This window comes from Oreochromis niloticus, linkage group LG4, assembly GCF_001858045.2.
Source record: "Oreochromis niloticus isolate F11D_XX linkage group LG4, O_niloticus_UMD_NMBU, whole genome shotgun sequence".
NCBI lineage: Eukaryota > Metazoa > Chordata > Actinopteri > Cichliformes > Cichlidae > Oreochromis > Oreochromis niloticus.
Window position 1 is genome coordinate 18,995,543 of NC_031969.2, and position 26,533 is coordinate 19,022,075.

At 40.5% G+C, this 26,533-nt stretch overlaps 1 protein-coding gene across 2 annotated transcripts in view; it reads right to left on the minus strand.

The window, feature by feature from the left end:
- Positions 1-392: 392 nt before the first annotated feature.
- cyth3b (cytohesin 3b) overlaps positions 393-26,533 on the minus strand; it is a 44,057-nt gene continuing 17,916 nt past the window's right edge. For both annotated transcript variants that reach the window (XM_003456335.5, XM_025906968.1), the window contains exons 2-13: positions 18,321-18,403; positions 17,862-17,926; positions 16,197-16,263; positions 15,978-16,096; positions 15,477-15,557; positions 13,932-14,044; positions 12,840-12,988; positions 12,160-12,271; positions 7,975-8,051; positions 5,410-5,481; positions 5,104-5,258; positions 393-2,654 (exon numbers count right to left, since the gene is read on the minus strand). In XM_003456335.5, coding sequence (XP_003456383.2) covers positions 2,582-2,654; positions 5,104-5,258; positions 5,410-5,481; positions 7,975-8,051; positions 12,160-12,271; positions 12,840-12,988; positions 13,932-14,044; positions 15,477-15,557; positions 15,978-16,096; positions 16,197-16,263; positions 17,862-17,926; positions 18,321-18,403 — 1,166 coding nt within the window. In that variant the 3' untranslated portion in view covers positions 393-2,581. The remainder of the gene's footprint in view (positions 2,655-5,103; positions 5,259-5,409; positions 5,482-7,974; positions 8,052-12,159; positions 12,272-12,839; positions 12,989-13,931; positions 14,045-15,476; positions 15,558-15,977; positions 16,097-16,196; positions 16,264-17,861; positions 17,927-18,320; positions 18,404-26,533) is intronic.

A 26,533-nucleotide genomic window follows, 5' to 3' on the forward strand; every position in this document is an offset into this window, starting at 1 on the left:
AAAACATAAAAATATTATTTCAGTATCTGTTTGCCACAGTAAACATTGAAGCGTATGACTTTTCATTTTGGTTGATGATTTTTTTTCTTTGAGAGAACAGGGGAAAAATAGTCAAATTAAATCTCTGAACAACCTGTAGAGGGAGCTATTGCTTCACTTATTGTGCACGTTAACACAAATCCAGTAGGTTATCCTTCACCTTTCCCTGCTTCCTGTTAAGTTACCACGTGTTCGCCAGGATGCAGGTATACATCACTACTCCCCATCATGGAGGATGATATTCACAAACAGCTCATCGTGCTCTAAGCAGCCTGAGTGCTTCATTAATAACAGCTCATTATCTATGCGAACAAGTAGGTCAGGACCGACATTAATAATGAACACAGCACAAATCTGCTTTATGTATACTTTATGTAGATACACGTAATGTACAACGTGACCAATAGCTTTTACAGAGAATATAAAAGTTAATGTAACTATAAGCCCACACAGGGCAGTAGAAGATAATATCATGCCCTGACCACAAGGCTTTCATTTTATTTTACAATTATATAGAAAACTACTGGTGTTTTTGACATCATCATCATCAATTATATAATCATCATCACTGATATTACTTTAGTATAATCATCATTATCATCATATTCACTATAATCTTCATCATCATCATAAATACAACCACCTTTCTCACTCAGTCATGGCTTTTTAAACGGCGTTGTCACAGTTATTTATCCAATATTCATCATCCCCATATATTTTATAATGATTATGTTTAAGGCTTTTGCAAAGAAGACCCCAAACTTCAGCTGATGCAAACTGCCAGTCGGCTCAAACATGGTTACACAGAGAGTTTGTGCATACTACAACAAAGAGACCAGAAAGCTATACATTGTATATACAAACATAACTTAGGCATACACTGTTGAACATTTACAGGTAGTATTAAACCATTTCACAAATGAAAATAAATACAAAAAATGATAGCTGGTTATTAGATATAGAAATGTTCAAAGAGGAGAAACACAAAGGCAAGCAAGGATCTTTAGGAGTACGAACCAAATGCAAACAGGATCACAACAACACACCGACCTTCACTCACATAGGCCATAGATAAGGGAAAGGAAAAAACAGAAGCTTAATTGGACTGGTACCTAATTGGGCTTCTGCACAGCCAAAAATAAAACCCACTCAGTAGACAGAAATGACTTTCTCAAATGAAAGCGCTCTGAAAGTTCTAATCCTTAAGATATCAATGAAATCAGATCCTGGTTTGACAGCTGCCAACAAATGTTATCCTGCTACTGTTTCACATTAAAAGCATTTAAAAAGGGGGCTTTTATTGTGAAGCAGTCATAGGTACATAATATATTTCTCACTAAGATTAAGGCTGATGGAAATGGGTTACCCCATATTACATATGTAAAATATTTAAATAGTATGTTTGCTATTTTTTAAATAATTAGATTAATGGTGAATAAAGGTGTGAAAAGTCTAGTTGTAATAAAAGTCAAAACATTGTAAACAGCAGACAGTGTCGTAGTTCAAACCTTCACTTCTCGAGCTGAAGATGCTTGGGTCGATCCGGAGAGGAGGCGCAAATGGGTGGGAGCTACCTGCTCTGGAGACCCATCGTAGGGGAGCAGATGTTCGTAAATGTGTGACAGAATACCATCAAACCAGAGGTGCTGAAATCTTAAGGATTGCAACTTTAAGTCCACAAAGTGAGTTAAATTTGAAGCTTTAGCAGAAGCGCCACTGCTACTCAACTAAAGTAAGAAAGGATGCACGTTACAAAATTCTCTGCTCCACACAGATAAATGAAATCAGTCCAGCTGACTGTAAAGAACCTAAATCTAAGCCATCTTTTTGTTGTTGTTGTTGTTGTTGTTGTTGATGTCCTCTGAGGTTACTCTTCAGCCGTGGCACCTTGAGAAAAGAGTTCAGCACCAGAGTGAGATGACGACATGGTCCAGGTGAGGTTGCACTGCGGTCATAACCACGTCCCAAACGTGTCCATCCATCTCCTCATCCCACCTCCCCCCTTCTCCAGCAGTCACCCTTACATTTTGCGCACCGTGTCAATGACCACACCTCTGAACTCTGATTCTGAATAACAACTTTTTCATAAAGCACAGTGGAGGGAACACTTGCATCACTTATGCACCCATACTGTAGATGCGGTATGCACTGATAGCATGCACACTGCTGCATACACACAAATACAAACATATTGGTCTACAATAACCCACATGCATGCATGTGCACCTGAAACATGGCAGTTGTGCTTTAGGGAAACCTATAAACATCTTATAAGCATGACTGGGGAGGTAGGGGGGTGTATATGAGATGGAGGAGAAACAAACTGACTGGAGCGCTGCTTTCTCCCCAGCAAGTGTGTGATGTCTCCCCAGCAAGTGCACACAACTTGTGGAGATTCCAGGAAAGAAACCAAAGTCTGCCTTCGGGGTTGAAGTCAGCTCTGTGCTCTTCAGTCCAGCTTTGCAGTGTGTCTGGTTTATGAATGCATGAACTTAAGGAGATAAAGATGGAGGGGTTTGGAGGTTGACTTGATTGTCCCTCTTCACTTCTTGTTGGCGATGCGTCTCTTCCTGGTGGCCAGCATGTCGTAGAAGGGATCTCTGCTAATGCTTGCCCTAGAGAAGCCAATCAGAGGACAGCGATGAAATAAATAAGAAGGCCACATGAGAGGAGGGTCTCAAACATCTTTGATATGGAAATGTAGGCACATTTATACAAACGCATGCTTTAACTAGATCAGAAAAAGAAAAAAAAAAAGTTTGTGGAGTGACCTAGTTAGGTTTCCATGGTTTCTGAAGAGGGACCCCCTCTCCTATTTTTTTGTTCGTTGTTTTTTCTTTGGTAGTCTGGTTTGCTGGAACCTTGCACCGATTCCCTCCTCCAGAACCCTGCCAAGAACGTAGTGAACCATGCAGTCGCACACGCTCTCTTCCTCTCGCTGCAGGTTTATAGGTCTGAAGGAGGGCAAACAACAGTCCTCCTGCTTATAGACTCCTCTGCTTAGTTTTTTGTTTTTTGGGGGGATGTAAAGCCAACCTACAAAGGCAGCAAGTGAGTCAGGAAGCCATTTGGGCTCTACCGAGAAGCCCAGTTTCACGGCTGCTAAATCCTGTTAGCACCAGCACAAAGCAAGAAGAGGCTCAACCCCCCACTGCGGATATCTCTGATTCCCTTTATAACGCCGCACGCTAAAGAATGAGTGTGTGTAAGATGACTATCCTCCTCTTTCATACTCCTCATTGTTGTTTTCTACAACCCAATTTCGTGAAACAATAACTCCACTGTGGAGAAATCAAATCCGAGCGCGGCTGCCACAGCTAAAAACCTTCTCCACCATTTTTCAGTCCTGAAAAATGCTTCTTAAAAACTGATACATTGACTGGAATTATTTAATTTTTTTTTTTTTTTAAAACAAAACACTTTTCACTTCAAACGTGTCGCACTAATTCATACGACAGCAGCTCACTTAATTGACCTACTTGGTCCAACTTCATCTGGGTCTGTGTGCCTGACACTCAAGATGAGCAGATAAGGCCTCTATGATCATCTCTACTTTAAAAGAGGGGCAAATCATAATTTCCATAAAAAGCCTTTTATCTCCACAGAACCCCGAGTCCTCTCGGACCCCTCTGGTGAAGTGCAAGCTGTGACTCGTTAGCTTTGGTAGCTGTGAGTGCGTCACCCCTAGTTTGGAGCTGCCTGTGTTGGACAGGTTTGCTGGCTCACCCCTGGTGCGTTATACGCAATGTCTAATCCCCCATCATGTCTCCTGTGAATACTCTGATAGTATGGAGAGGGGAGGTGGATGATTGCACTACATTACGGTATATAAGTACTCTGTTCTGCTGAGCCAACTCTCTTTGACATTGCACCACCGTTTATGCAGGCGATTACAAAACATCCAGCATTTAGGTCATTAAGAGCAAGGTTATCACTGCTGGCAAAGCGATGGTATACTCACTGCCAGCGCGAATGTATACGATCTGATGGAAATAAAACATGTTGTTATTCGTTTCACTGTTTAATTTAAACACTGTAGTAAAATACAGTCACTTGAAAAAGAAAGTTTTTGGCAGCAGTAATTTGAAGCAGTTGTTTTCTGTAGGACTCTATCATCTCACATCACTGTGGAGGAACTCTTCTCTGCAACGTTGCTTCAGATCATTGAGGTTTGTGGACATTTTGTTTAATGCACAGCTCTCTTAAGGTCCTGCCATATTATAGCACCTTGGTTCTTTCCTTTTTCAGCCAATCTGTTGTAAAAATGCTGCTATGCTTTGGACCATTATCCAGTTGCACGACCTAATTTGCACCAAGCTGTCAGACAGATGCTCTCTCGTGTGACTGCAGAACACTTTGGTATACAGAGCAGGTCATGATGGACTCAATGACTGTGAGGTTGCCAGGTCCTGTGGCTGCAAGACAAGCCCAAATCATCACGCCTCCACCACCATGCTGAAGAGCTGGTATGAGGAGGTGTTTGTGCTGATATGCTGCGTTTGGTTTTTGCCAAATATGGCACGAAGCAATGTGCTTCTGTCCAAAGCACATTGTTCCAGAAGTCTTGTTGTTTCTTAAGATGAAACTTTGCAAACCTAAACTATGCTGTCATGTTCTTTCAAGAGAGAAAGGGCTTTCTAATGAAAACCTCTGCCTTTGAAAATACCAGAAAAATAGCAGAGAAGAGAAAACAGCAAACAGCTGAAAGCGGAGCTGGTGTTTGATGTTTGAAGTTTGAACGTGGTGAAATCACAGAAGTATAAGGGTCAGAAAAGGACTTCGAGAGAGATATAACAAGATGCTCAAGAAGATGACCTTCAATGAAATCAAGTCAGGTTTTTGATTTTGTGAGACTTTATGACTGCACCTCATATATTCAAGTTGTCTAGATTTAATTGAAATAAAAAAAAGAACAGGTTAAAACTGGTTTCTGCCTTAATCCAACATCAAGGAAATCACATTCACTGATTTTGTTTTTATTTTTGTTTATTCTAACGTTACAACAACCATTACTGGTTTAACACTGGATCTTTGTGCTGTCATTACTATTAGGAGGAATCTTACTTGATGGATTTAATCCACTCCTCCTTCTCCTCTGGCGTGGGTGCTGATATCCTGTATACTACATGGTTTCCCTCCACTACACGCCCATCTGCCTCCGTCTTACAGGCTTTGATCACCTGGCCCTTGTGATTCGGGTTGTAGAGCTCAAAACAGTTCTGAAGGAGGGACAGAGAGGGTCAAAGGTCATCAAAAACACACGTGTCAGATAATTATCTTTGGCGAAGAAATATTTCAACAAAGGGAAGATTTAGTGAACACAGTAACCAAGGGGAGAAAGGCTGAGGTCTCTAATCAGGCAACACTCACAGGTTTCCTGGGCTCCTCCACCTCCCTGATGCTGAGATTCTCCAGTGGGATGATCCCACGAGGCTCCTTGTCCTGAAGGAGAGAGCGATCAGAAGCAGGAACATGAGAGGAGGGGGAAAAACAACCAGAGTTAGACAGAGATAGAAAGAGCAATTTAGAACAAAGTCAAAAAGCAAGTATTAAAGAAACCAGAAAAGGAGCAAGGGGAAGAAAGGGGAAATAAAAACGGTGAATAAAAAAAAATGGCATAGAATGAGAATAAGAAAGAAACACTCGGACAGCCTTACACAGAAAAGAAAAATCCACTGTGATTGTAGCTTGTTGCCCCCCCTCTACTTGTCCTCACTGTACTGTAGTGGACCAGATAATGTGTGCATGCTGCAGTCTGACCAGAGGACAGGACATAATGATAGTGTCCTGGAGGATAATACTACAGCAAAGAGAGGACAGTGCTGATGTGGCAGCAAAGAAACAAAGGCACTGGTGAAACTCTTCAAGCACTATTGGCTAATTTTTATAGTAAGGGACACTAATTTAATAGTAACCCATGCCAACCTGAGCACATATGACAATTAAAACAGTCTGCAACATTTCATCCACTGTGGCCACAAGACAAGTATGCGATAATTACACGCTGGAGTTTTCTTTCTTTTCTATGATTCAGTAACTTTAGTAGCTTATTACCGTTTTGTGCAGAAACTAATACAGAAAGAGAACATTTAGGTAGCAAACCATGTTAAAACCACATTAGTTATGCACAATGGCAAAGTCAAAAAATTAATCCCAATGCAGAATTGCCAGAACTTCAGTTCCTAGAAGGCTAACGTCAGGGTCTTAAAATGCTTAAACGACACATTTCATAGCAGAAACAAGCATGTTCGTAGTTTGGTGGTTTGATTCTGTACAGCACTGCATTTCCTCTTCATTAGAACTGTAGTTGTGGTGACATATTGCCGGGGGTATGGCCACTTTTAGTGACATATGCTAGACTTCATAGGCTTCTTTTTAAGCAGGATGCTGGTGCCTTCTTTGTAATGAAATTATCTGATAAATAAATGTGGCTTGCTATGCACATAACATCGTGTCCAAGAAGTCTTTTATTCTATGTTACTTAGCACTGATTAGCAGAACTAATCTGTGCTAACTGTATGCATATCTGTGCCATACATGCATACAGTCTATGGCTGAAAAATAGTGCACATATGCTGATTAGTCATCCACAGTCTTGTCCAAATACAGTCACTTCTGGCTCCTAAGAAACATGTAGGTATTTTTTCCTGGTCTTATGTAGTAGGCAGGTCCAGCGAGGTGGCGTACCACTAATCCCTTCTTTGACTGCTATATAAGAGCTTTGAAGTGGGAACATTTTCTCTTTCCTCCCCAGCAGGCAGGAATTCAGTTGGTTTGGATTTTTGTTTGCTTTCTTTAAGACTACCTATATAGCTCTTCTTGTTTTCTTTGCCATAAGATTAGTTCAATTAAATAGATTTTGACTTTTTTAAAAATCCCAATTTTCACACCTATAGTTCATTTACTTTGTGACCTGTACGAAGCAGCATTTGGTCTCTTCAGGTTAACTTCAGAGTTAACCCTGGGTTTTTAGTGCCACAAAGGTGGTTCAGTTCTTGTTCTTGGGAACAGGAGATTAGCAACAAGTATGAAATTACCACCTACTGACCAATAAATTCTCAGAAAATAGCATCACCCTTCATGGAAGGCTTCTGTGGATAGTAGGAGGGTTTTTAGAAGCCCCTAAAGTCTCTGTTTCCTCAGTGAGAATCAATAATAAATATAGATTCTTAGACGCAACCAGATGACTTGATTTTATTTCCTGAACCAAAAAAACCTTTCAGCCTGTGGTCCTTTGACACAGAGAGGTAAACTCTCAGGTGGACTGAAATGTAGGAACGTTCAGTCCATTATTAATGGCCAAATAAGACTGGGCCAAAAGTATACTTACACTTGGTGTACTCTGCACATCTCTTACAATGCAAAGCATACCTGGCTACAGGAAGGTGTTCAGCTCAAAATTGCAGTGTGTAGCTTTTAGTTGTGTCGGATCTCTCCATAAACAAACCACTCAGAAGTCCATTTGGAAGGCGACACCTTTTCCAAAGAGTCTCTGTGTTTTCTTTTTTGTTCATTTTAAATGGACTGAAAGGGCGTGAAAACACCCTTAAACTGAGACTTAAGAACAGGTGGTCACAAACAAAATGTTGACTCAGAGGCCGCTTTTTATATCTAACTACCAACAAACTGTGTGAAGACGGTGCAACATATTCAATTATGTTTGGTTTGTAGAGTTTACATGAAGAGCTCCCTGCTGAAATCCATAACCGTAACAGCAGTGTAGCAAACCTGAATCGTTAATCCTCGCTGTTTTTCTGGTGCTATGGAATAAACTGCTTGTCATAATTAACAAGGAGGCTGTAGACTCAGGGTGGATTTCATACAGACTTCTGAGGATAAAAAATGAAATGCTCGGCTCTGTGGTGACACAAGCGTACACACAGCGGCAGAGATGCCTTTTGTTAATCAAAAAATCATCTTGAGTGTGAGACTCACAGTTGTGTATTCAAAGTAGTAGAGGCAGTTGTCCGTCAGGATGAACCACCTTCTCTTCCAGGTTTTCACTCTGCCCCCTGACAGGAAAAAAAAAAGAGGAGACAGGAAGTGACACAAAGGCCGCAGTGACAGACTGGCTGTCTGCCCTCAGGAAAAAGAGCAGGAAAGTGATGCTCATTAATGAAGCCAACCAGCATCCGCTGTCTTTCCTTATGCGCTTTAAAATGACAAAAGCAAACATAGTATGGTAGGACTACTTGCCCCCGAGCGAGAGAGAGACATTACTGTTCTAAATGTAAGAAATCAAAGTGGCCCAAACAAGTTATTGACTCTACACATTAACTCATTAGTAAATGTAATTCAATTTCCTGTGGCTGATCATTTCCAAAATGTCATTATTAAACACATACAATATTTCACATGCCTTTGAAAATTCACTTAGTGGGTTTCCTGTGATTTCCATTCAGTTTTCTGTGACGTTAACACCACACGCAGCGGCCTGAGCTAACAGGCAAACAGACTTCTTTTTAGGTTCTTGAAGATGTTACAGCAGAATGAAAATAAGCTTCTTCATTCTAAAAGCTAAAGGTGAGTCTAAAATACTGGAGGTGGTCCTGAGTGTTGCTGAGCCACTACGTCGTCATGTGAGCTAGGATTGGTAGACACATGATGACGGAGTTAGAGCAGGTCATCTACTAGTCGTAAGGTTGGCAGTTTGCTGCTCCAGTCTGCGTGCCAAAGTATCCTTGTGCAAGATACTAAACCTAACCCGCTCTCCGATGCGTTCAATGGAGCATGAATTTCTTTGATTGTTAGACAGAAAGCACTTAGGTAGAAATAAGTGCTTGTATGAATGGGTGTGAGTGGTTGAATGAGTAGAGAAGTGCTATATAAGAACCAGTCCATGTCCCATTGCCAGAGGTTAAATATCCGTTACTCCCTATCAGCGTAACCAGCTGATGGACCAGACTGACGAGTGGATACCCTTTATCTTTTAGAACTGAAGAAGCCTTTTTGCATGTGAGGTGAAACATCTTCAAGAACCTAAAAGGAAGTCCAGTTTCCTTGAAGCAATTAAGACTACCATGACCTGGAGAACCCGTGAGACCCAACACAGACATTTCACTGTATGTGCACTTTGTGTATGCTCCTTTCCGGCCTGTTGTAGATTTCTGTACCTGGGCTGTTTGTAGAAATCGATTCTCGTAACGACAGACTAAACAGAGTTTCAGCCTTATCCCAATATTCATTTTTAAATAGAAGACACCCTGTTTTGCTGCACATGCAAGATATTTCGGGCTGTGCCTCTTCAATGCTCTGTGCTGCTACAGCTGTGGCACAGGAAGCTTAAATGTAAATCACTGACAACTGAAAACTGTTTGGCTTTGACTTTTTGAGACATGCAGGCAAGCTGCCTTGTGTGAGATTGCAGGCTACCAGCACAATCTCGCCCAACTTCAGGCTTAGTTAACTGATGACTCGAGCAACTGATAAATTATTACTGGCGTTACCCATTCATTTTTTAAGGCAACAGGATAAAACCTCATTGGCTCTCAGGAGAGGAGAGCAAACTTGATGTGAACCTAACGTGGCACGTAAAGCATCCCTGGAGGAGAAAACACTCACGCAAAGACACGCACGTATCGTACACGACACCCCAGAGCAAGTTCATCACCTCACGTGTTCATTTGTGCAAACTACATCCAAAACTATGTGTGTTATTAATTCCTAAGCATGACTTTTACTGCAGCATTTCCTTCCTGTTTTCATGGTCCCCTCACAGAAGCCTACATGGGTCACAGACAGCTATAAAAAGCTCTGTTTCCTTACATTTCAACAGACCCTGGCTATTGAATTAGCACGGCCAAATTTCCGCTGAGCGCAGAGAGACATTTGCTAAAAAAGGCCTTATTCCTCCGTATCCTCCAGGGTTTATCTTTAGAGAGTTAAATTAGAAATATTACAGTGAGAACTGGTTGTGGGGGAAAATGCTCCAGGGAGGAACCGTGCAAGAATGTAATCATGTTAGGTCTGTGAGCCACAATGGGGCTATTTACATTCGTACGCACTAGCTTGATTAGGCTACAGAGACGTTACACAGAGTTTAAAGAATGTGCAGGTCAAAGCCAGGTGTGTGTGCATGTGTGTAAACACTGTAGTAAAAACCAACCACCTGCAGTCACTTTGCTCTTAAAACCAACAATATGTGGGCTAATAAACAGGTATTATGTCCAATAATAAATCACCGCCATGCAGTAAATTATAAGCTGTTATGTATGTGAGGACTGCTGGAGTACCTGGCAAGTGATGGAGCGAGGTTCAAATCAAAAACACATGGGATCAGATGGGAGCGAACTTCAAGCAGAGTAAAAGCAAGATTTATAAATGCATGACCTCATTGGAGATGAATACACGCCTGACACACACACACACACACACACACACACACACACACACGTTTTCATAGCTTTGTGGGGATATCTAATTGACATAATGCTTTCCCTAGCTGCTTACCCTAACCATCACCATTAAAATTGAATGCCTAACCCTAACCCTTAGCCCAACCATAACCATAACCTAATTGTAACCCTGACACTAAAACCACATCTTGAGTCTCAAAAATGACTTCAAACTCGTGGTGACAGCATTTTGTCCCCATAGAGCCGTTGGTCCCCACAAGTATGGTAAACTTCCAATTTTTAGTCCCCACAAAGATACGTAAACATACATATCTACACACGCACACTTCAAATGACTGAGATGGGTTTTTCTTCCTCACACAATAAGCGGATTCCACGTCCAGGTTAATAAACAATATACGTATCATTTATAAACTATGTTTATACAGAGCTAATTGAGAACATGCATCTGCATGGCTGTAGATGTGGGTTTCTCACCTTAAGATGAGATGTTTTTTTATTTTTATTTTAAGCGGGCTATAATTTGTCATATATCTTTTTTTATATTGTTTTCATAAACAACAACATGACAGGGTTTTCATTAGAAAGTCCCTCTCTCGTGACTTTACTGCTGCTCGTCATGTAATTCTCACACTCCTTAAACACTTAAACGCTGTCTTAATGGCAATTACTCTGACAGATTAAAATGAAGTTAAGCCTAAATAATATTATTTTTCTTATTATATTTATTAACATTTAAAAAGCTGTAAATGATTAGCAAACAACTGTTAGCTTTAGAAGCAATTATGACCAAATATCACTAGAATGCTAAATTAACACAGAAGACGTCATTAGAATAAAAAAATAATGAACACATTGCAGTCAGTAACTTTATTAAAATAAATTAGAAAGACTTAAGACAGCGTATAATATAGAGTAAAGCCTGGATGTTTACTCTATGCAGACACCATTCACACCATAAAGTATTTAAATATATTAAAATTAGTTTTACTTTGCTTGTAAAACACCTTGTGAAGCCCATTTAAAATTTCCTGTGTATGCGGTTCACATAAAATCAGTTACTGCCTTTCTTTAAAAATGTTTGAGATATAACTCACAGTTCATAATTTCAAATCACGTGGCTTTTAAATAACCACAGCGTGGCTTATTAGAAAGAGAGGACCTCACTGATACATCACAAATAGTTGGTTAAATTTATAATTATATCTGAAGCTTTGTGAGTGACAGAACTCACAAACTTACTGCTTGTAAGAATCATAGTTTCTAGGTTAAAAGGCTTTTTGTCAATCGTTAAGTTGACCTTGAAGACCTCGGTGGATGACTCCGCTCTACACACCTACAGTTTTATCAGAATTCATTCAAAGCTTTTCGAGCTTTCATGTTTACAGACAGAATGACATGCATGCATATTTTATATGCACTGTTTGCTCCGTTCACAAACGCGACCAGACCTTCAATGAAATGGATCATTAATACACTCCAATGTATAAACTCTAAGATACACGACTTGTATATAAAACTTGAATGTTTGCTGTTCTATTTTTATCATATGGGTGTGTTTGCAAAGTTTTATCTGTCTTTCAGTTAATGTTTTACGATCAAAGGAGAGTGCACGAGCAACAGTTACCACACAATTTAAGTTCTCATGAGTCTAATTCTATAGTCGCAGATCAAAAAAAAGGAGCAGGAGTTCCTAAATAAAGTCAAGCCGGATGTTTTGCATTCCCCCAGAACCTGAGCGTGAGCGCATGAGACTCAGACTAACCTAATTTAAGCAGCCAGCCTTCTCTGTCTGGGTTGAAGAACGTGTGCGTCAGGTCGTTCCCGTCGTCTTCGGGGATCTTAAAGGGTTCGCTCTTGATGCTGTCGTATAGATTCTGCACAGAGAAAGAAAAAGCAGAAAAACGTTTACGCTAAGATGAAAACACACACACACACACACACACACACACACACACACACACACACACACACACACACACACACTTCCAACTCACATGCAAAAACATTCAAGCCTTCAAATAATGGTGCATTAAACATGACACTGAGAAATCAATTTCAGCGCCGGAGACAAAGATTCATACATCAGTGACTCTGGGAGCTGGAAGATTTTTTTAACAAGGTTCCTTTTTGTACAGAAAGAGCACTTTGGCAGAGACAGCAGCCTCTCGCACGTGAGCTGATCGACTTGTTTTTCGTCTTTTTCTTATTAAAGATCATCATTATCCTGAGCTGCAATGTCTCAATTAGAGAGGCATGACTGTCTGCTTTTCACAGAGGAGACCTATAAGAGAACCTATAAGTTTCCTTTTTGTCTGCTACATTGAAAAAAACCCCCAAACATTTAATTTAATCCCCCCACTTTTACCTACACAGTGTTTCAAATGCATGCCACATAGGATAAATTCATCAAACCTAACGAAGTAATCAAGTCAAAGCTCTCACCCTGAGTAGCTCCTCTGGGAGATCTCCCCCTTCATTGATTCCTCTGTTCATGGAGATGAAGCGCTCCACTGGGGGCTTGTCTCTGACGTTGGGATTATGCAGGCTGGTGTTCAGCATGATAATGGCAAAAGATAGAACGTAGCATGTGTCTGTGGAGGTAATTACACACAGTGTCACAGGGAAACAACCAAATACAGCACAGGCACACTCCACACATGTGTGTGGAGGTTATAGATTAGTGTGGATGTGATGAAAATAGTTAGAATTTAAAAGAAAATGTGACAAATACGACATTACCAAGAAAGTAGTGGCTGTATAGTAGAGGGTATTCAACTTATTTGCCATAAAGGTTAATTAGAAACATCTTGTAGCACATTTTCACGCCACAGATTGAAGGAAAACCTGATAAAATGGAGAATTTCATCAACAGAAAAGCCCATCTTCTGACACACAGTGTGTTCCTGCTCTTATGACTCGGTTTCATCCATCCACACACTAAGAGCCCCAGACAACATCCTCTGCATGTAATTTATAACCCAGTGTGCACCACTCTTAAGGGATGACCAATAACCAAGTCTGGGTGTGTCACCACTGCACCACATCAATATTCACGACCCGAGCCGTCACCTGCATCCTCTTTAACACTAACACGTGAGCAGGAAGGCTATGTGCAACAAGCCAAGACGGCGCTAATGACCGCTATTGACCGGTGATCAATTTCATTATCACTGCTGGAGACACGAATGCTGATCGCACAGGGATTAGTGAGCAACTTGCCAACTTCAGTGGAAAACTGTAATTGGACTTCAGGTCCACTCAAGTTCACACAGAGGCTGAAATAATGAACCTCAAACAAATATTCTGAAGCTGCACCCCTACGCAGTCGCGAAATCTCCGCATGTAGCTACAAGGTAAAGATTTATACAGGTCCAGCTGTCCGGTGAGAGACGACAGACAGACAGAGGCATTGATTTGAGTCCGGGTGGTCTGGTGGGCAGAGCATGTTATCCGTCCTGGACTGTCTGGCTGAGTCTGACTCATATATCTGCTGCAGTGCAAACGTGTGTGTATGTGTGTACGTGTGTGTGGTACCTGTGGACTGGAAGACGCCGGGATTGCATTGGCAGTACCTGGAGGCAAACGCCTCCATCATACGATCAATCTTCTGGGCTTCGCCGGGAAGTCTGAAGCTCCACAGAAACTGCCTGCAACAGCAGAGAGCGAGAGGAAAAATGTAATGATGTGTCATGAAATATTGATGTAAGTGTTTGTAACAGTATCTGTGTTTTTCCCTGTGAATTACAAAACAGTGTTACATGGCACAGACATTTCTTTATATTAGGAGGGTGTATTTATGGCATGAATGAAGACGTCTTTGCCCACAGGCAGTTTTGTTTTTCTAGTGTTAGATTAGATTTTGATATTTCTGCAAAAAAAAATAAAAGCACAAAGAACACTCTTGTGTTTCATGGGACACCCGACAAAACAAACAACTAAAGGTTAGAGCAAACTTTTAAAGCTGTGCATGGGAAAATACTCTATTTTTTGCACTTTGAACACAGCTTTAGGCAGGAATCTGATACACTGATCACCTAACTTGATGCGCAGGTTTGCATGACACATTGTTGACATATAAGAGGTGTGCACACCGGCTCCTCTGTTATCAGTCGCATGAAAAAATATTTATTTAATGGTGACAACACATGTTAATGTAAATCAGCATAAAAATATAACGTGTAAAATACGTTTTGTCCCAGAATTTGCCAATTAGTTAATTATTTGTAATTCCAAAATAGGTAACAATGAATATACGCGTGACAGTGCCTGCACGTAACAAAAGATCGAAAGTAGCATCGTTGTGCCTCCACTTGATCTCGTCACGGCCACAGTGTTAGTGCAACATGTGTGACAAAGCAGAGGCCTCATCTGAGTTTAAACCTGGATCTGTTTTTGCTCGGATGTGCAGAGCAGCGGTCTCCCTGTGGACTGCTTTGCATGGTTGGTCGTTATGCCCTCCACCAACTAGATTCTTATTGCCACTGCCAATTTAGGGAAAAGCAAGTTTGGTGCATTCTCAAAAAGTGTTTTGAGCAACTTACAAATTTGCAAATCATATCACAAACCACAACATGACAAACCATCTAAAAAAAAATGATCATCTAGCCTAATTGTTCTAATATTAGCTTTATAATGGGAACCGGTGCATCCCGGGAAAGGTCTCTGACCGATACACCCCTCCCCCACCCTCACCTTCCCTGCAAACAGTCGGTTGGCTCGAGTGTGGGAACAATTTCAGTCAGGCCAAGATTTTTTACAGCCGTGATATAATGTCATATTTCAACAGTTTACAATGGGAAAACCAAATACATGAAGTGAAGCCAAGGCGGATTTCTTTCAGTTTGGTCTGTAAAACTCGGTGCACGTCTGGTGTTTACTTTGCAACAGAAAAGTACCGAAGCAACAATAAAACTTGTAAAACACCATCTTATCGTGCTGCAAACTCCCGTATGTTGTTTTGGCGGTTTTTTTTATACTTGAAATCGTGCCTGCTCTTCACAAACTTTACAATCTGGACTGTAGTACCCACTCGCTGTCACCTGCTTTAATTTTTTCTTCTTAATATGAGTTGTTAAGTACCTTAAGGCTTGAACGAGGTTGAGGTCTGCAAACTCGTGAAGCTCCACAAACGCCTGGAGGACCTTAATGTTGAAGTCGTCCCTGGGGTGGTGGTGGTATGGTGGGGAGAGAAACACATGTGATGAGTAGTTGCGCTTAAACAAAAGCAGAAGAAGTGATGAACTCATATGCTCAGTGACTGAAGGTGGAAAGCAAAGTCCTGCAGCCACGTCACAGACAGAGAGCCACTGTGCCGGCTGAGAAAGGCAGCATGATGTCCCCTGTTGTTTTGACATCCTATCCCCATTGACTTCCCTTCGATAAGAACCACATGTCCCCTACACTTTTTTTCCTCTTTCAGCGGCACGGTCTCCTGGCACTGTTCTGCTCCATAAATCCAGACCACCAATTTCCCAGGGCTCTATCACTGATGTCTGAGCACGTGCAGTGCAGATCTGACAAGGACGTGGGGAGAGGAAAAGTAAGGTGGAAGGAAAACAGAGAGAAAACTGGAGAGCTCACCGTTCCCCTAAATAGTCCCCGATGACTGTTTTGTTGAGCCCTTCTCCTTTGTAGAGGAACTGTGCAATGTCCTCAGGGGTGTTCTGGAGAAGATCATTCTCCAAAAGAAACTGGATTCCCTGTTTTTAAAGAGAGAGCAAGTGCAGTATAAATAGGTATTTTACTCAGTTTCAATGAATGATTTAAATTTAAACTCCAGAGCTGTGGATCTCCTCTGACCTTCTTTGGGTCCATGTTGAACTTTTTCCTTCCCATGGCGATCTGCTTGTTTCTTTGTGTGGTTTTGCTGTGACGAAAACACAGAATAAAAAACACAGAAACATCCTTCACATGACAGCCGAGTCCAATTTTGCTCCCCGGCTGCTGTGTATGTTTAGTAGGTCACTTTGTGTCGAGTTTATTCAGGGCCTGACATAACTGTGTTTACCAACCACTCAGTCAAGTAAAGACTGAGTTTACATTTGGATTAAACTGAGAAAACTTGAATTATGTTCACGACATGTGATTGTGCATCAGCTGTTACTGCTCACTTGAGTGTATCTTGTCCCTTTTCTTTAATACATCTTAGTTAACTGGAAGTACATTGTCCCATATTAATGCTCAAAACACTTTTTGCTCTCACTCCTCGGAGAAATCTCCACCTTTGCGTGTCTTTGAACGCTCCCTAAGCCTTACGTGCCCCCAAAAATAGCTGGAGCCCCTTTGCCAGCTGCGCCTGAAACACACAAACAGCCTGACACATGACCTCACCCCACCTCGGCAACCAATCAAATGAAATCGTCTGAATGCAGACTGTTTGGTTAATGTTAAGTCGAGGGACTGTCCTGCTTTTCTCCTCAAACAATGGGGTATTAACATGTTAACACACACAAACTGACAGGTGTGAGTCTCACTGCAAAGGTAACTGTATGTTAAAGGAGTAGCAGAGCCAAAGCACACAAAAACTAATGAGCTGATCTCTTGGCGGTTCATTGAAGCCGTCCAAACAGCCAAACAGTAAGTTTAACAATCAGTAACTGGCTTCAGCACATCAGTATTCATCAGTTAAAACAAACAAACAAACAAAAAACATGCAACACTACAACTTTTTGACTTGACTTCATTTAAATCTCCAACACTATTAGCTATCCTGCTAATTAAGGCATAGAGACAAATTAGTGACCCTCTAGGGACCACTGGTCACTAGGGAAAAGAGTGCATTCTGGTACTGGTTGACGAAATACGTTGGTTAACTTGGTTAACTAAGGCACAACTTTGAAGGTGAATGTTTCAGTTTTTCCAGTTTCACAGCTTCACAATCGCTTGGAGAGTAAAATGGCGAGTGTTTGCAGACAAGTTGGCGACTTCCATGTAAACTACAGACGGACGCGGCAATCTGCTCATAAACAACGCAATCACAAAGAGGTTTCTGGTGGAGCACCACCCTCTTTGCAACAGATTTCACCTAGCATCAGCTAGCAACCACTCGACAACTACTCAGGAAATACACATTTCCTTAGCAATCAGGGGCACTGACCAGTTTCTATGAATATGTGACTGAAGCTTAATTTAGCATTTGAGGAACTGCTGGTACCAGCTATCTAAATGTTCGCTTTTTAGTTCTTTAGTCCATTTTATGTCATTTAAAATTAATACTTCTGAGTTTTGCATGAATTAATGTTAAAAAAAAAAAAAAAAAAAGGTAAAACTTAATGTTATCTTGGTCCTATGAAAACACCAATGAGCATCATTATTATTATTATTACTTACTTTTAGATTTTATTGTCAATTCAACGACAGCTTACAGACAAAACTAAGAGCCAAGAAAATGCTATCATAAGGACATAATTCATAATGAAAATAATCACACAACAGGTAAAAAAAAGAAAAACAATCAAAACTCACCTCTCCCCCACACAGGTTAGCTGCTCGATCTCAGTCATTACCTCTGCAATCTCAAACTTCAGCCGCTGAAATCGAAGGACAGAGTCACTTAAAGTCAAGTTTATAGCGCCTAAGACAACACAGTGCAGCTCTTGAATGATCAGCAAACACAGCCTATGATTTTATTAGTTAAATATATTTAATAGTGAAAGGCTTGTTTATTAATATGACAAAGAGATATGACATTTCATGACAAAAGGCAACAGGAAACAGCAGATTTTTTCTAGTATATGTAAATGTAACAATATAAGATCTGAACAAATGAATTAAGGTCCATTGTTCTGCATTACACCAGAGGACTTTTCAGACATGCAAAGCACATCAACAACCTGTTTTATTAGTTTGAGGCTTGCTCCGAATCATTCATTTAGAACTGTTTGATCAGATTACTCAAATAACATTAATTCCACTGTTACTCACTTCAATATCATCCAGAAGCTCTTTTTTCCTACGCCGTATGTTTGACAGCTCATCTCTTTCCTCTAAAGACAGGTCCTCGGGCACTGGAAAACACAGCGCGCAGGGAAAATGAAATAGCATGTGAGTGATAGAGAGGGGCAGGGTTATGACAGTGGATTAATTTAATTCAGCTTCCGACCAGCCAGACAGAGTCACGGGGATTAAGCTTCGACAGCGCATACCTGTTCGATGAATCCATCCCAGAGACATTACTCATGACCCAAATTAATACACTAACAGACAGAATTGCCACTTCATTTTGAAAGCCGGGATTAAATGTAGCAAAGAGACTGGGAAGGAGTGTGCCGGGAAGTTCCACAGATATTTTTTTTTTGTGACCTTTTCTACTCTTGCATATTTTATGTTATCCTGCAGGTGGGTGTGCTGTTGAACCTTGGATTATTCACAAATTCCCTTCTTAAATATGAAGATTAAATTTGGTCCAATTCTGATCCATGATTACAGATTTATTAACTGGTGAAAAGTCTTTGCTGGAGCTCACACAAAGTCACATGGTCAGATTAGTTTTTAACAGGTGATTTCCACGCATTTCAAAATGTCCCAGAGGTCTCTCAATAAAGCGAATGCTCTGCCAACGTTCATGCTTGCTTTGCTTTCATTTCGGTCTCTCCAACCTCTCATAACAAATGGAGCAGGGTAAAGTTTCCAGTTTCTTCAGGCGTTCCAGAGTCCATCATTTCAGCTTCCAAAAGCCTTTTTGGGAAAACAGAAACCACTTGGTTTTGCAATCAAGCTTTCATTTTTTGTACTCAGGATGTCATAGTGAAATATTATAGACTCTTAAAGACTACCAATCTAAATATCAGTGGTGTCATTGCTTTATAGCAATACTGAGGAGTGAAGATTCAACGCACAGTCCTGAAATCTCTTATGCAAACTTTCTTGTACTGTCTGTAAGTAGTCTTCAGGAATAGTTCTTCAGGCCTCCTGAAGGACCTTCAAAGCTCTTCTTTGGACGTTTTCTCTGTTCTCTCTCAAGATGATCCCACACTGCTTTGGTAATGTCGAGGTCTGGGCTCTGGGGAGGCTGTGGACACTTACTTTTGTATCTCTCTTCTGAGCCACTCAAAATATTTTACTGACCATTTGAAACACAAACTTTAAATCTGGATTCATCACTCCATCAGATGTACCACTAATTTTTAGTCTAGTTCTCGTGTAATTTGGCATACCTCAGCCTTTCCTCCCTGTTTCTTTTCCTTCAGAATGGTTTCTTGCCAGCCGCCCTTCCACTGAGACCATTGCCGACTAAGCTCCATTGAACAGTAGATGGATGAACTCACGGGGCCAGATGCATCTCTCAGGTCCTATGTCAGGTCTTTGCTGGATTTGCTCTTGTTTCTTAAGGACATCACTCTTGGGTACTGTTCATCTACTCTAGATGGCTTTTGTTTTTCTTTTTTTGGTTAGGCCTGCCAAGTCTTCATTTGTTTTCCACTTGTCTAGTTTCCTCAAACTTTTTAAGGACACACTGCACACCATTCCAACATATGTAAAGTTATCAGCTGGTCTTTTTAATCACCTTGTTGTTACAAACACTACGATTTCTTATCTGTAAAATTGTGTTATCTTTGAATCTTTTTCATAGAAAAAAGAAAAGCTAAAGATCTAAAGGTACAATTTAAATTTGTTTCTTTGCCAAGTGATAAGTGTAGACACAACACTGACTCATCCCTTGAGTTAGCCCCCTTTTTCATGCTTTAATTAAGGTACAGCAGGTCGGTATCAGTGCAAAAAACAAACAAAAACAAAAAAGCATTCCTCTGAAAATGGTCAGGTACAAGGACTGGATTGAAAATGAGTGAAAAAGTGGCCAATGTCCAAAGAAAATATTTTGAAAAACCTTCAGAAAGACTATTGCTCAAGACAACTTTAAAAAATATTTAGAAGAAAGTCAGGCTCCTTGGAAGCAAAATACAAAGTAAATGCGGGCTGGCTTGAGACTTGTGCGGTACTTTTTTAAAATAAAATATTATTAGAAACTGCTTAAGTATATGAAACAGTATGAAATGTGTGTACATGTAGGTTCTTTATCTATATTATCATGTGCATCATGTTAGTGTGTTATATAGTTTGTGATTTTATACATTAATTACCAAAGTATAGATGTATCTACATTAAAGAGCAGGTTTAGACAATATGAGGCTTTCGTGGTTCTCATGAGAATTTCCTTTAAAACCAAATTAAAACCACAGAAACTTCCCTGCTGAAAAGCAGATGACATCCATAAACAACCCTCTGTGTGTGTGTCAGATATGCGGGATGACACACAGACACACACACACACGACCACTGAGCATCTGGCGAGGCCTGCCCCCTCAAATATTGGCTTTTTGATAGTCAACTTTCATCGAGCCGTCTTTTGGGGTAATTAACACAGCAGAGAGAGAGCAGCACATCACGCAAGATTACATGTTTTACAGCATGAGCCAACAGACAATGTATGCACAGGTGAGCACACACTATGCTCGCCATGCATGCATGCAGAATTTACATTTCACTAACATGACATCTATTTTATCTTACCCTTAAGGTCCCAAGAGCCACCTACTTATTTACTTCATTTAACTGTTCCACGTCAAACTCTTCCACCCCCCTTACCCCCCTCAGACCCCACAGAGAAAAATCTCCCCCACTCCTCCACACATCAGAAAACAGCAATCCATTTGAGAGCGAGCTGACAGGAAGTAGGTCATTTTCACATGGAGCTATACCAGATTGAGCGTCTCCTACGCCGTTCCTCGCTCTCGCGCACATGCACACACTCCCCCTCTATCTCACCCTTTGTCCGCCTCCACTCTAGTGCTTGAAGTGGGGGTGAGAGCAGATTCAAATCCCCAAACTGAATCATACCACTAAGCAGCTTTGCAATCCAGGCACACACACCCACCCCTCCACAACTGTAAATAATGGAGAAAAAAAGCGAAAGTTATTTCCTCTCGTCTTTATCTATCTACTGTATCGCTCTCTCACACCGTCTGAATCAGTTCCTCTCCCCGGTCCTGCTCTGTAAGACAAAGTGACAGAAGCAGCATGGACTATTAGGTTATTACGTTCTGACGGCATGGAGCTCATGTTATCACAGATGAGCAGTCAGTCGAGAGTGTAGGGATCCAGATGGGTGTAGATAGACATTTTTCTCACACACTATCTACTAAATTCTACAAGACAAAGCAAAAGGGGAAAAAAGAAAGAAGCAGCGTGCAATGCTTCAAAAAAGAAAAAAAAGAAAAGAAAAAAGATATAAGACATTTATAAAGCGAACGCAATTATTACACATAAGTGGGTCAAATGTTAATGGAGTATAAAAACTGTGTCAACCAAGCAGTGCAAGACTGAATGATGACGCACTCTAAATGTGCCAAGACATCAAAAGAAGCTCTTTTATTAGCTTGACTGCAATGAGGAAAAACCATATTTTAAGATGTAAACTCTGACACATGGTATAATGGTGCTCTCTTCTCACTCTTTTACTTCTCAAAGCGTCAATTATGCCTGTAAATGTTCCAAATGACAAGGAAACTGTCGCTCTTAACACAGCTGCTATTACATTTAAACAATACAGCGACATTTTTTGTAAAAGATTTGCAATGTGGGAATATCGGAGGGAGAAGACGATTGGGGCTGTGTGGATTGGACGGGATCTTTTTATTATTATATATTTTCAGTCTTCTTTTTCTTTACGGTATCTTCAGATAGATTACTTGTGCTGTAGTTACATGAGGGGAAACGGAGGTTATAAACCATGGCATGACCAAACCAACTGAGATGATGTGCTGTGCATGTGGTTTACCTTTGAAATTGATGCATTCAAGACCAGGACCAGGTCTCCAACTATCGCAGTCAGATGCTGTCTTCAAAGTGACTTTGGTGCATCAGGACTTCTATCAGTTTGCGATTGAATGCATGGAACTGCCAACTTTACCTCAGTCTATTTGTGATAATGTGTCAGTTAACTGTCTGTTTTCCACAGAAATCAGCCAGAACCTTGTAGATCTGAAACTAAAATTTAGAAATTCCTCCAAAAACAGCAATGCAGTTTGCTGTACGATGGTGATTTATCTGCAAAATTACATAGTTTCTTGGAATATGACCAGAATGCAACCAGTTGGCAACCAGTTGAGGAAAGTCCTTTATTGGAAAGACTTGTTCAAAAAGAGATGTTATGGACTGACTCAGACAGATTTCCAACATGTTGGAACCTACAGGTTTAGGGTGTTGCACGCTCAACCAGTGGGTGATCAACTAGCTGCCTCAGCTACAGTTGATGAATATGAGAAAACTGAATGCAACTACCAACCAATCACCGATTTAACACAGCCATAAGAAGGTTGCAGTTCTGTTTTTACTCTGGAGTGACTGAACGATTAGAAAAATGATGTATCCTGAAATGTTTAAATATATTTGATTCAGTCTTAATGTATTCTTACTTAGCAGAAAGACTGATACATACTCAGCCATCTAATAAAAACGAATCTACTGTACTTTGCTCATTTTTGGGATCCTTTAATCACATTACTAGATTCTGTGATCAAATCTCTAAATCTAATACTTTACTCCTGCAGCAACTACTCAACTGAAGACACGGCACAGCAACAAGACTCCAGAAAATGAGTGCAACCACTTAAAAAAAATTTTCTTCTTTGAACACTTTGGTTTTCCACACAGATTAAACAAAAAATAAAAACAAAAAAAAAAAAGCAGTACATCATGTTGATGAGTAAACAGAGGTTCTGCCAGGTGGATCTTTTTATCAAGACTGTTTCCTCTGTTTCTAGCCTACAATAAGCAAACCAGCTGCTAGAAGTGGTTTCATATTGCCTAGACAGACAAAGTTGTATCAGCCCTCTTATCCAAGTCTTTGCAAGATAGCAAACAAGCCCAAAAATGTCAAGCCACTTCTGTGAAATCAGACTAAAAGTTCGTTGTTGACCCTGTTAAAAAAATATGAAACTCTAGAACTTTAAAGGTTTGTCATGCCTGGAGAGCACAGAAAAATTGTAACTGGTATCCATGACAAACTCCATCCCGTGATAGCCCCAAAACAGCTACTACAAGGACTGCTTTGTTGACTGAAATGTGTAATATTTTTCATTGAGTGTAATGCTGAACCCGTGGAAAAGGGTCTGTGGAGGGTTAAAGCGCAAAGAAAGTTGTGACGAGTCTGCTTCTAAGAGAAACAAAGACACAAACGGGAGTGTTTAGTGCCAAACGGCAAAGAAAAGTAAAGGCACAAGAGTGAACAGATAGCAGCCCACCAGACATCTTCACAGTCTCTGCCTCTGTTGTTCTCGATTCTTGGCTGCAGTTAAGTATCCTCATAAAGCGGTAATTGTGGAGCAAAGAGACCCCGCGGACAACCTACGTCTGAAATGCGCAAAACACTCCTCCATCCCTCCTACTCTGGCTGAAAGAGCTCGACTGGACCGGAGAATGGGACAAATTGTCTGAGAAGATCAAATCTGTTTTGGTTAACAATCCCCTGCTGTGTGTGTTTTGTAGCATGTGGAAAACTCAGTAATGTGATATGATTATAAGGCCAAATATCACTGTGCAGCCGGCCCTGGGCATCAGATGCACTATACATCTAGATGTTTGTGAGTGTGTATTTCCATTTTTTCAAAAAATCTAAATTAGGTTATATACAAACGCTCCACGCTCAACTCTAGGCTCAGCCACATAGATTACCAATGCAACACCACTCAGCCATTTTATATTATGACTTAGGGGGCTGCTGCTCCAGTTATAATCAATACATCATCATAACAGTTCAAACTTGCGTGCTTAGCCTTTTTCCCCTCCATTTGTAGCCAAGAATGCACGGATGAGTAACTGCCCCTGTGCTGAAGTTTTCACAGACACCACGTGATCCCGAACATTTCCAACAGAAAGGTCACCGAGTCTGAATCTTCCCCTTCTCAGTCTCACACGCATCGTTTTCTAGTCTTCAAGCCCTGTAACCAGACGGGTCATCACCGGCTCTACGGGTCAGCAAAAAGGTCACAAGCCATGTGCTGTTACTGGTTGTATGAGAGACATACTTAACTGATTATGATTAGCACTTTATATTAAGATGCATATATTTACTGTTAACAGGTAAAGCTGCTTATTCCCCAAGGGAGCATCAATATTGATGGATGGATCCATGTTTGATTTTTTCCCTCCCATTCATCCAGCACTGGGGGGATCACACTAGTAAGTGATACCCTGCTCCACTACACTATGGAACCACTACTTACTCACTGTTAACCAGACTTATTAAAGCTTTGTTATGCAATTCATATACGTATGGGTGACCCTACTTTCACAGGTAAAGGTCCTGTCTACTTGGACCTTCCTGCTCTTTTTGTTGTATTTTTACCAACTAAGATGGTGTGAAAAGACCTTTGAATGGTTAAAGTCTCCCATGTTGAGTTAGATTTTCTAAAGCCTGAAAAACAGAGCCCAGGGAACATGAAGAGCCCCAGTTTTAATAAGTGTCCAAAAAGCAAATTTATATATTTAATTTTAAAGTATATAAGCACTATAATCACTTGCTATGTTTGTGTTTTTAACATAAAAATACACCATATGAGTTGAGTGTCGACTACTCTTGTGGTACAGTCACTTTATTAGGCCCATACTGAACAAAGTGTGTAAGACAAATTAATTCCATGCTATCCTTAAACAGCTGTCAGAAGATTATTGAGGGAAAATTCTTGGTTTTGAAAGAGTTACCAGAAACAATGACACAATCAATGAAAAACCCACGATCCCTTTGTTAGAATAATACATCATTGATTGTAACATGTTTGCTCAAATCATCATGAAAAGATGCTAATTACTGACAATTGAAAGATATCCACAGCCTTGCAGTGTGTCAAAAAAGTCCTATGTGCAAAACAATACATCTGTGATGAGCTCAGCTGGCATGGGTCAGGGCAAATGGCCAATTTCAGTGTGTACTTTGTTAAGATTAAGTTTTACTTCATGGATTGTGTTCCTTAGAGCTGTTTAGTGTTTAGCATTATTTCTTAATATCTTAATAAAATGGAAAAGAAGAACCCAGGTTAAAAAGAAGCCAAACCGGAAGCATGTTTGCAGATCATTCTCCTTTCTTACAGTTTTTAGGTCAGTGAGTTAAAAAAAAAATCAGCTATGATTAGTGGCAAAGTCTTATGACCCCGATATAAATGTGTCTTGCCTGCTCCAGATTTTCATAGTGGTCATAAAAAGAGATCACATGCAAATTATTCATGCCACAGATAACTGAGGCTGTTTTTCAAGTCCACTCATGATCCACACTTACATAATCTCAATGTAATTCTTTGTTGAACTCAGTGATCACATTCTATATAAAAAAGAAATTTCAAAAAGCACAACAATTAATACTTGTGGATGTATACAGAAGTGCTAAAGGGCACATTAGAGCTATAAAATATATTTACGAATGCACCTAATGAAGCTGAAAACTGCCCGGGGCCTTGAATAATACACGACAGACAGAAGGACCCCAGTTACTGTCTGACACGAAACACTACTGCAAAAGAGATTAGAGCTGAATCATGTGGCTTTTATTGGAAAATATAAAAAATATATATATTTCAAAGTATAACTAGTTTCTGGAATATGAGTGTGAGTTCACTGTGCTCAAATGGCCTCCACATTCACCAGATCTCAATCCAACAGAGCACCTTTGGGATGTGGTGTAGCGGGGGATTAGCACCATGGATCTCCAGCTGACAAATCTGCATCGAGTGTGTGATCCTATCTTGTCAATACCAAAATCTCTGAGGAATGTTTCCAGCACCTTGTTGAATCTATGCCACGAAGAATTAAGGCCTCAGTTCACAGTATGAAACTTCTGGATGCGACTGTAGAAGAAATGAGGAGCTTATTGAAACCAAAAGAGGGTCCAAGCTGGTACTAGCAAGATGCATCCAGTAAAGTGGCCTTGGGTGAACATGACAGCAGGCCAGGGGGCAATTAATTAACAAACAATACCAATATTCTCTCTTTGAAATTATTTTCACGCCGGTTATCTTGACACAGAATTGGTAACAGAGCTTCTCTATTGAATTAGAAAGTGGTTGGTAGGCCAGTTCTGTGGTTACCCTGATTTCTCGCTGGTTATATGTTCATGAGCTTGAGAGTTGCTCTTTTGAGAGTAACAC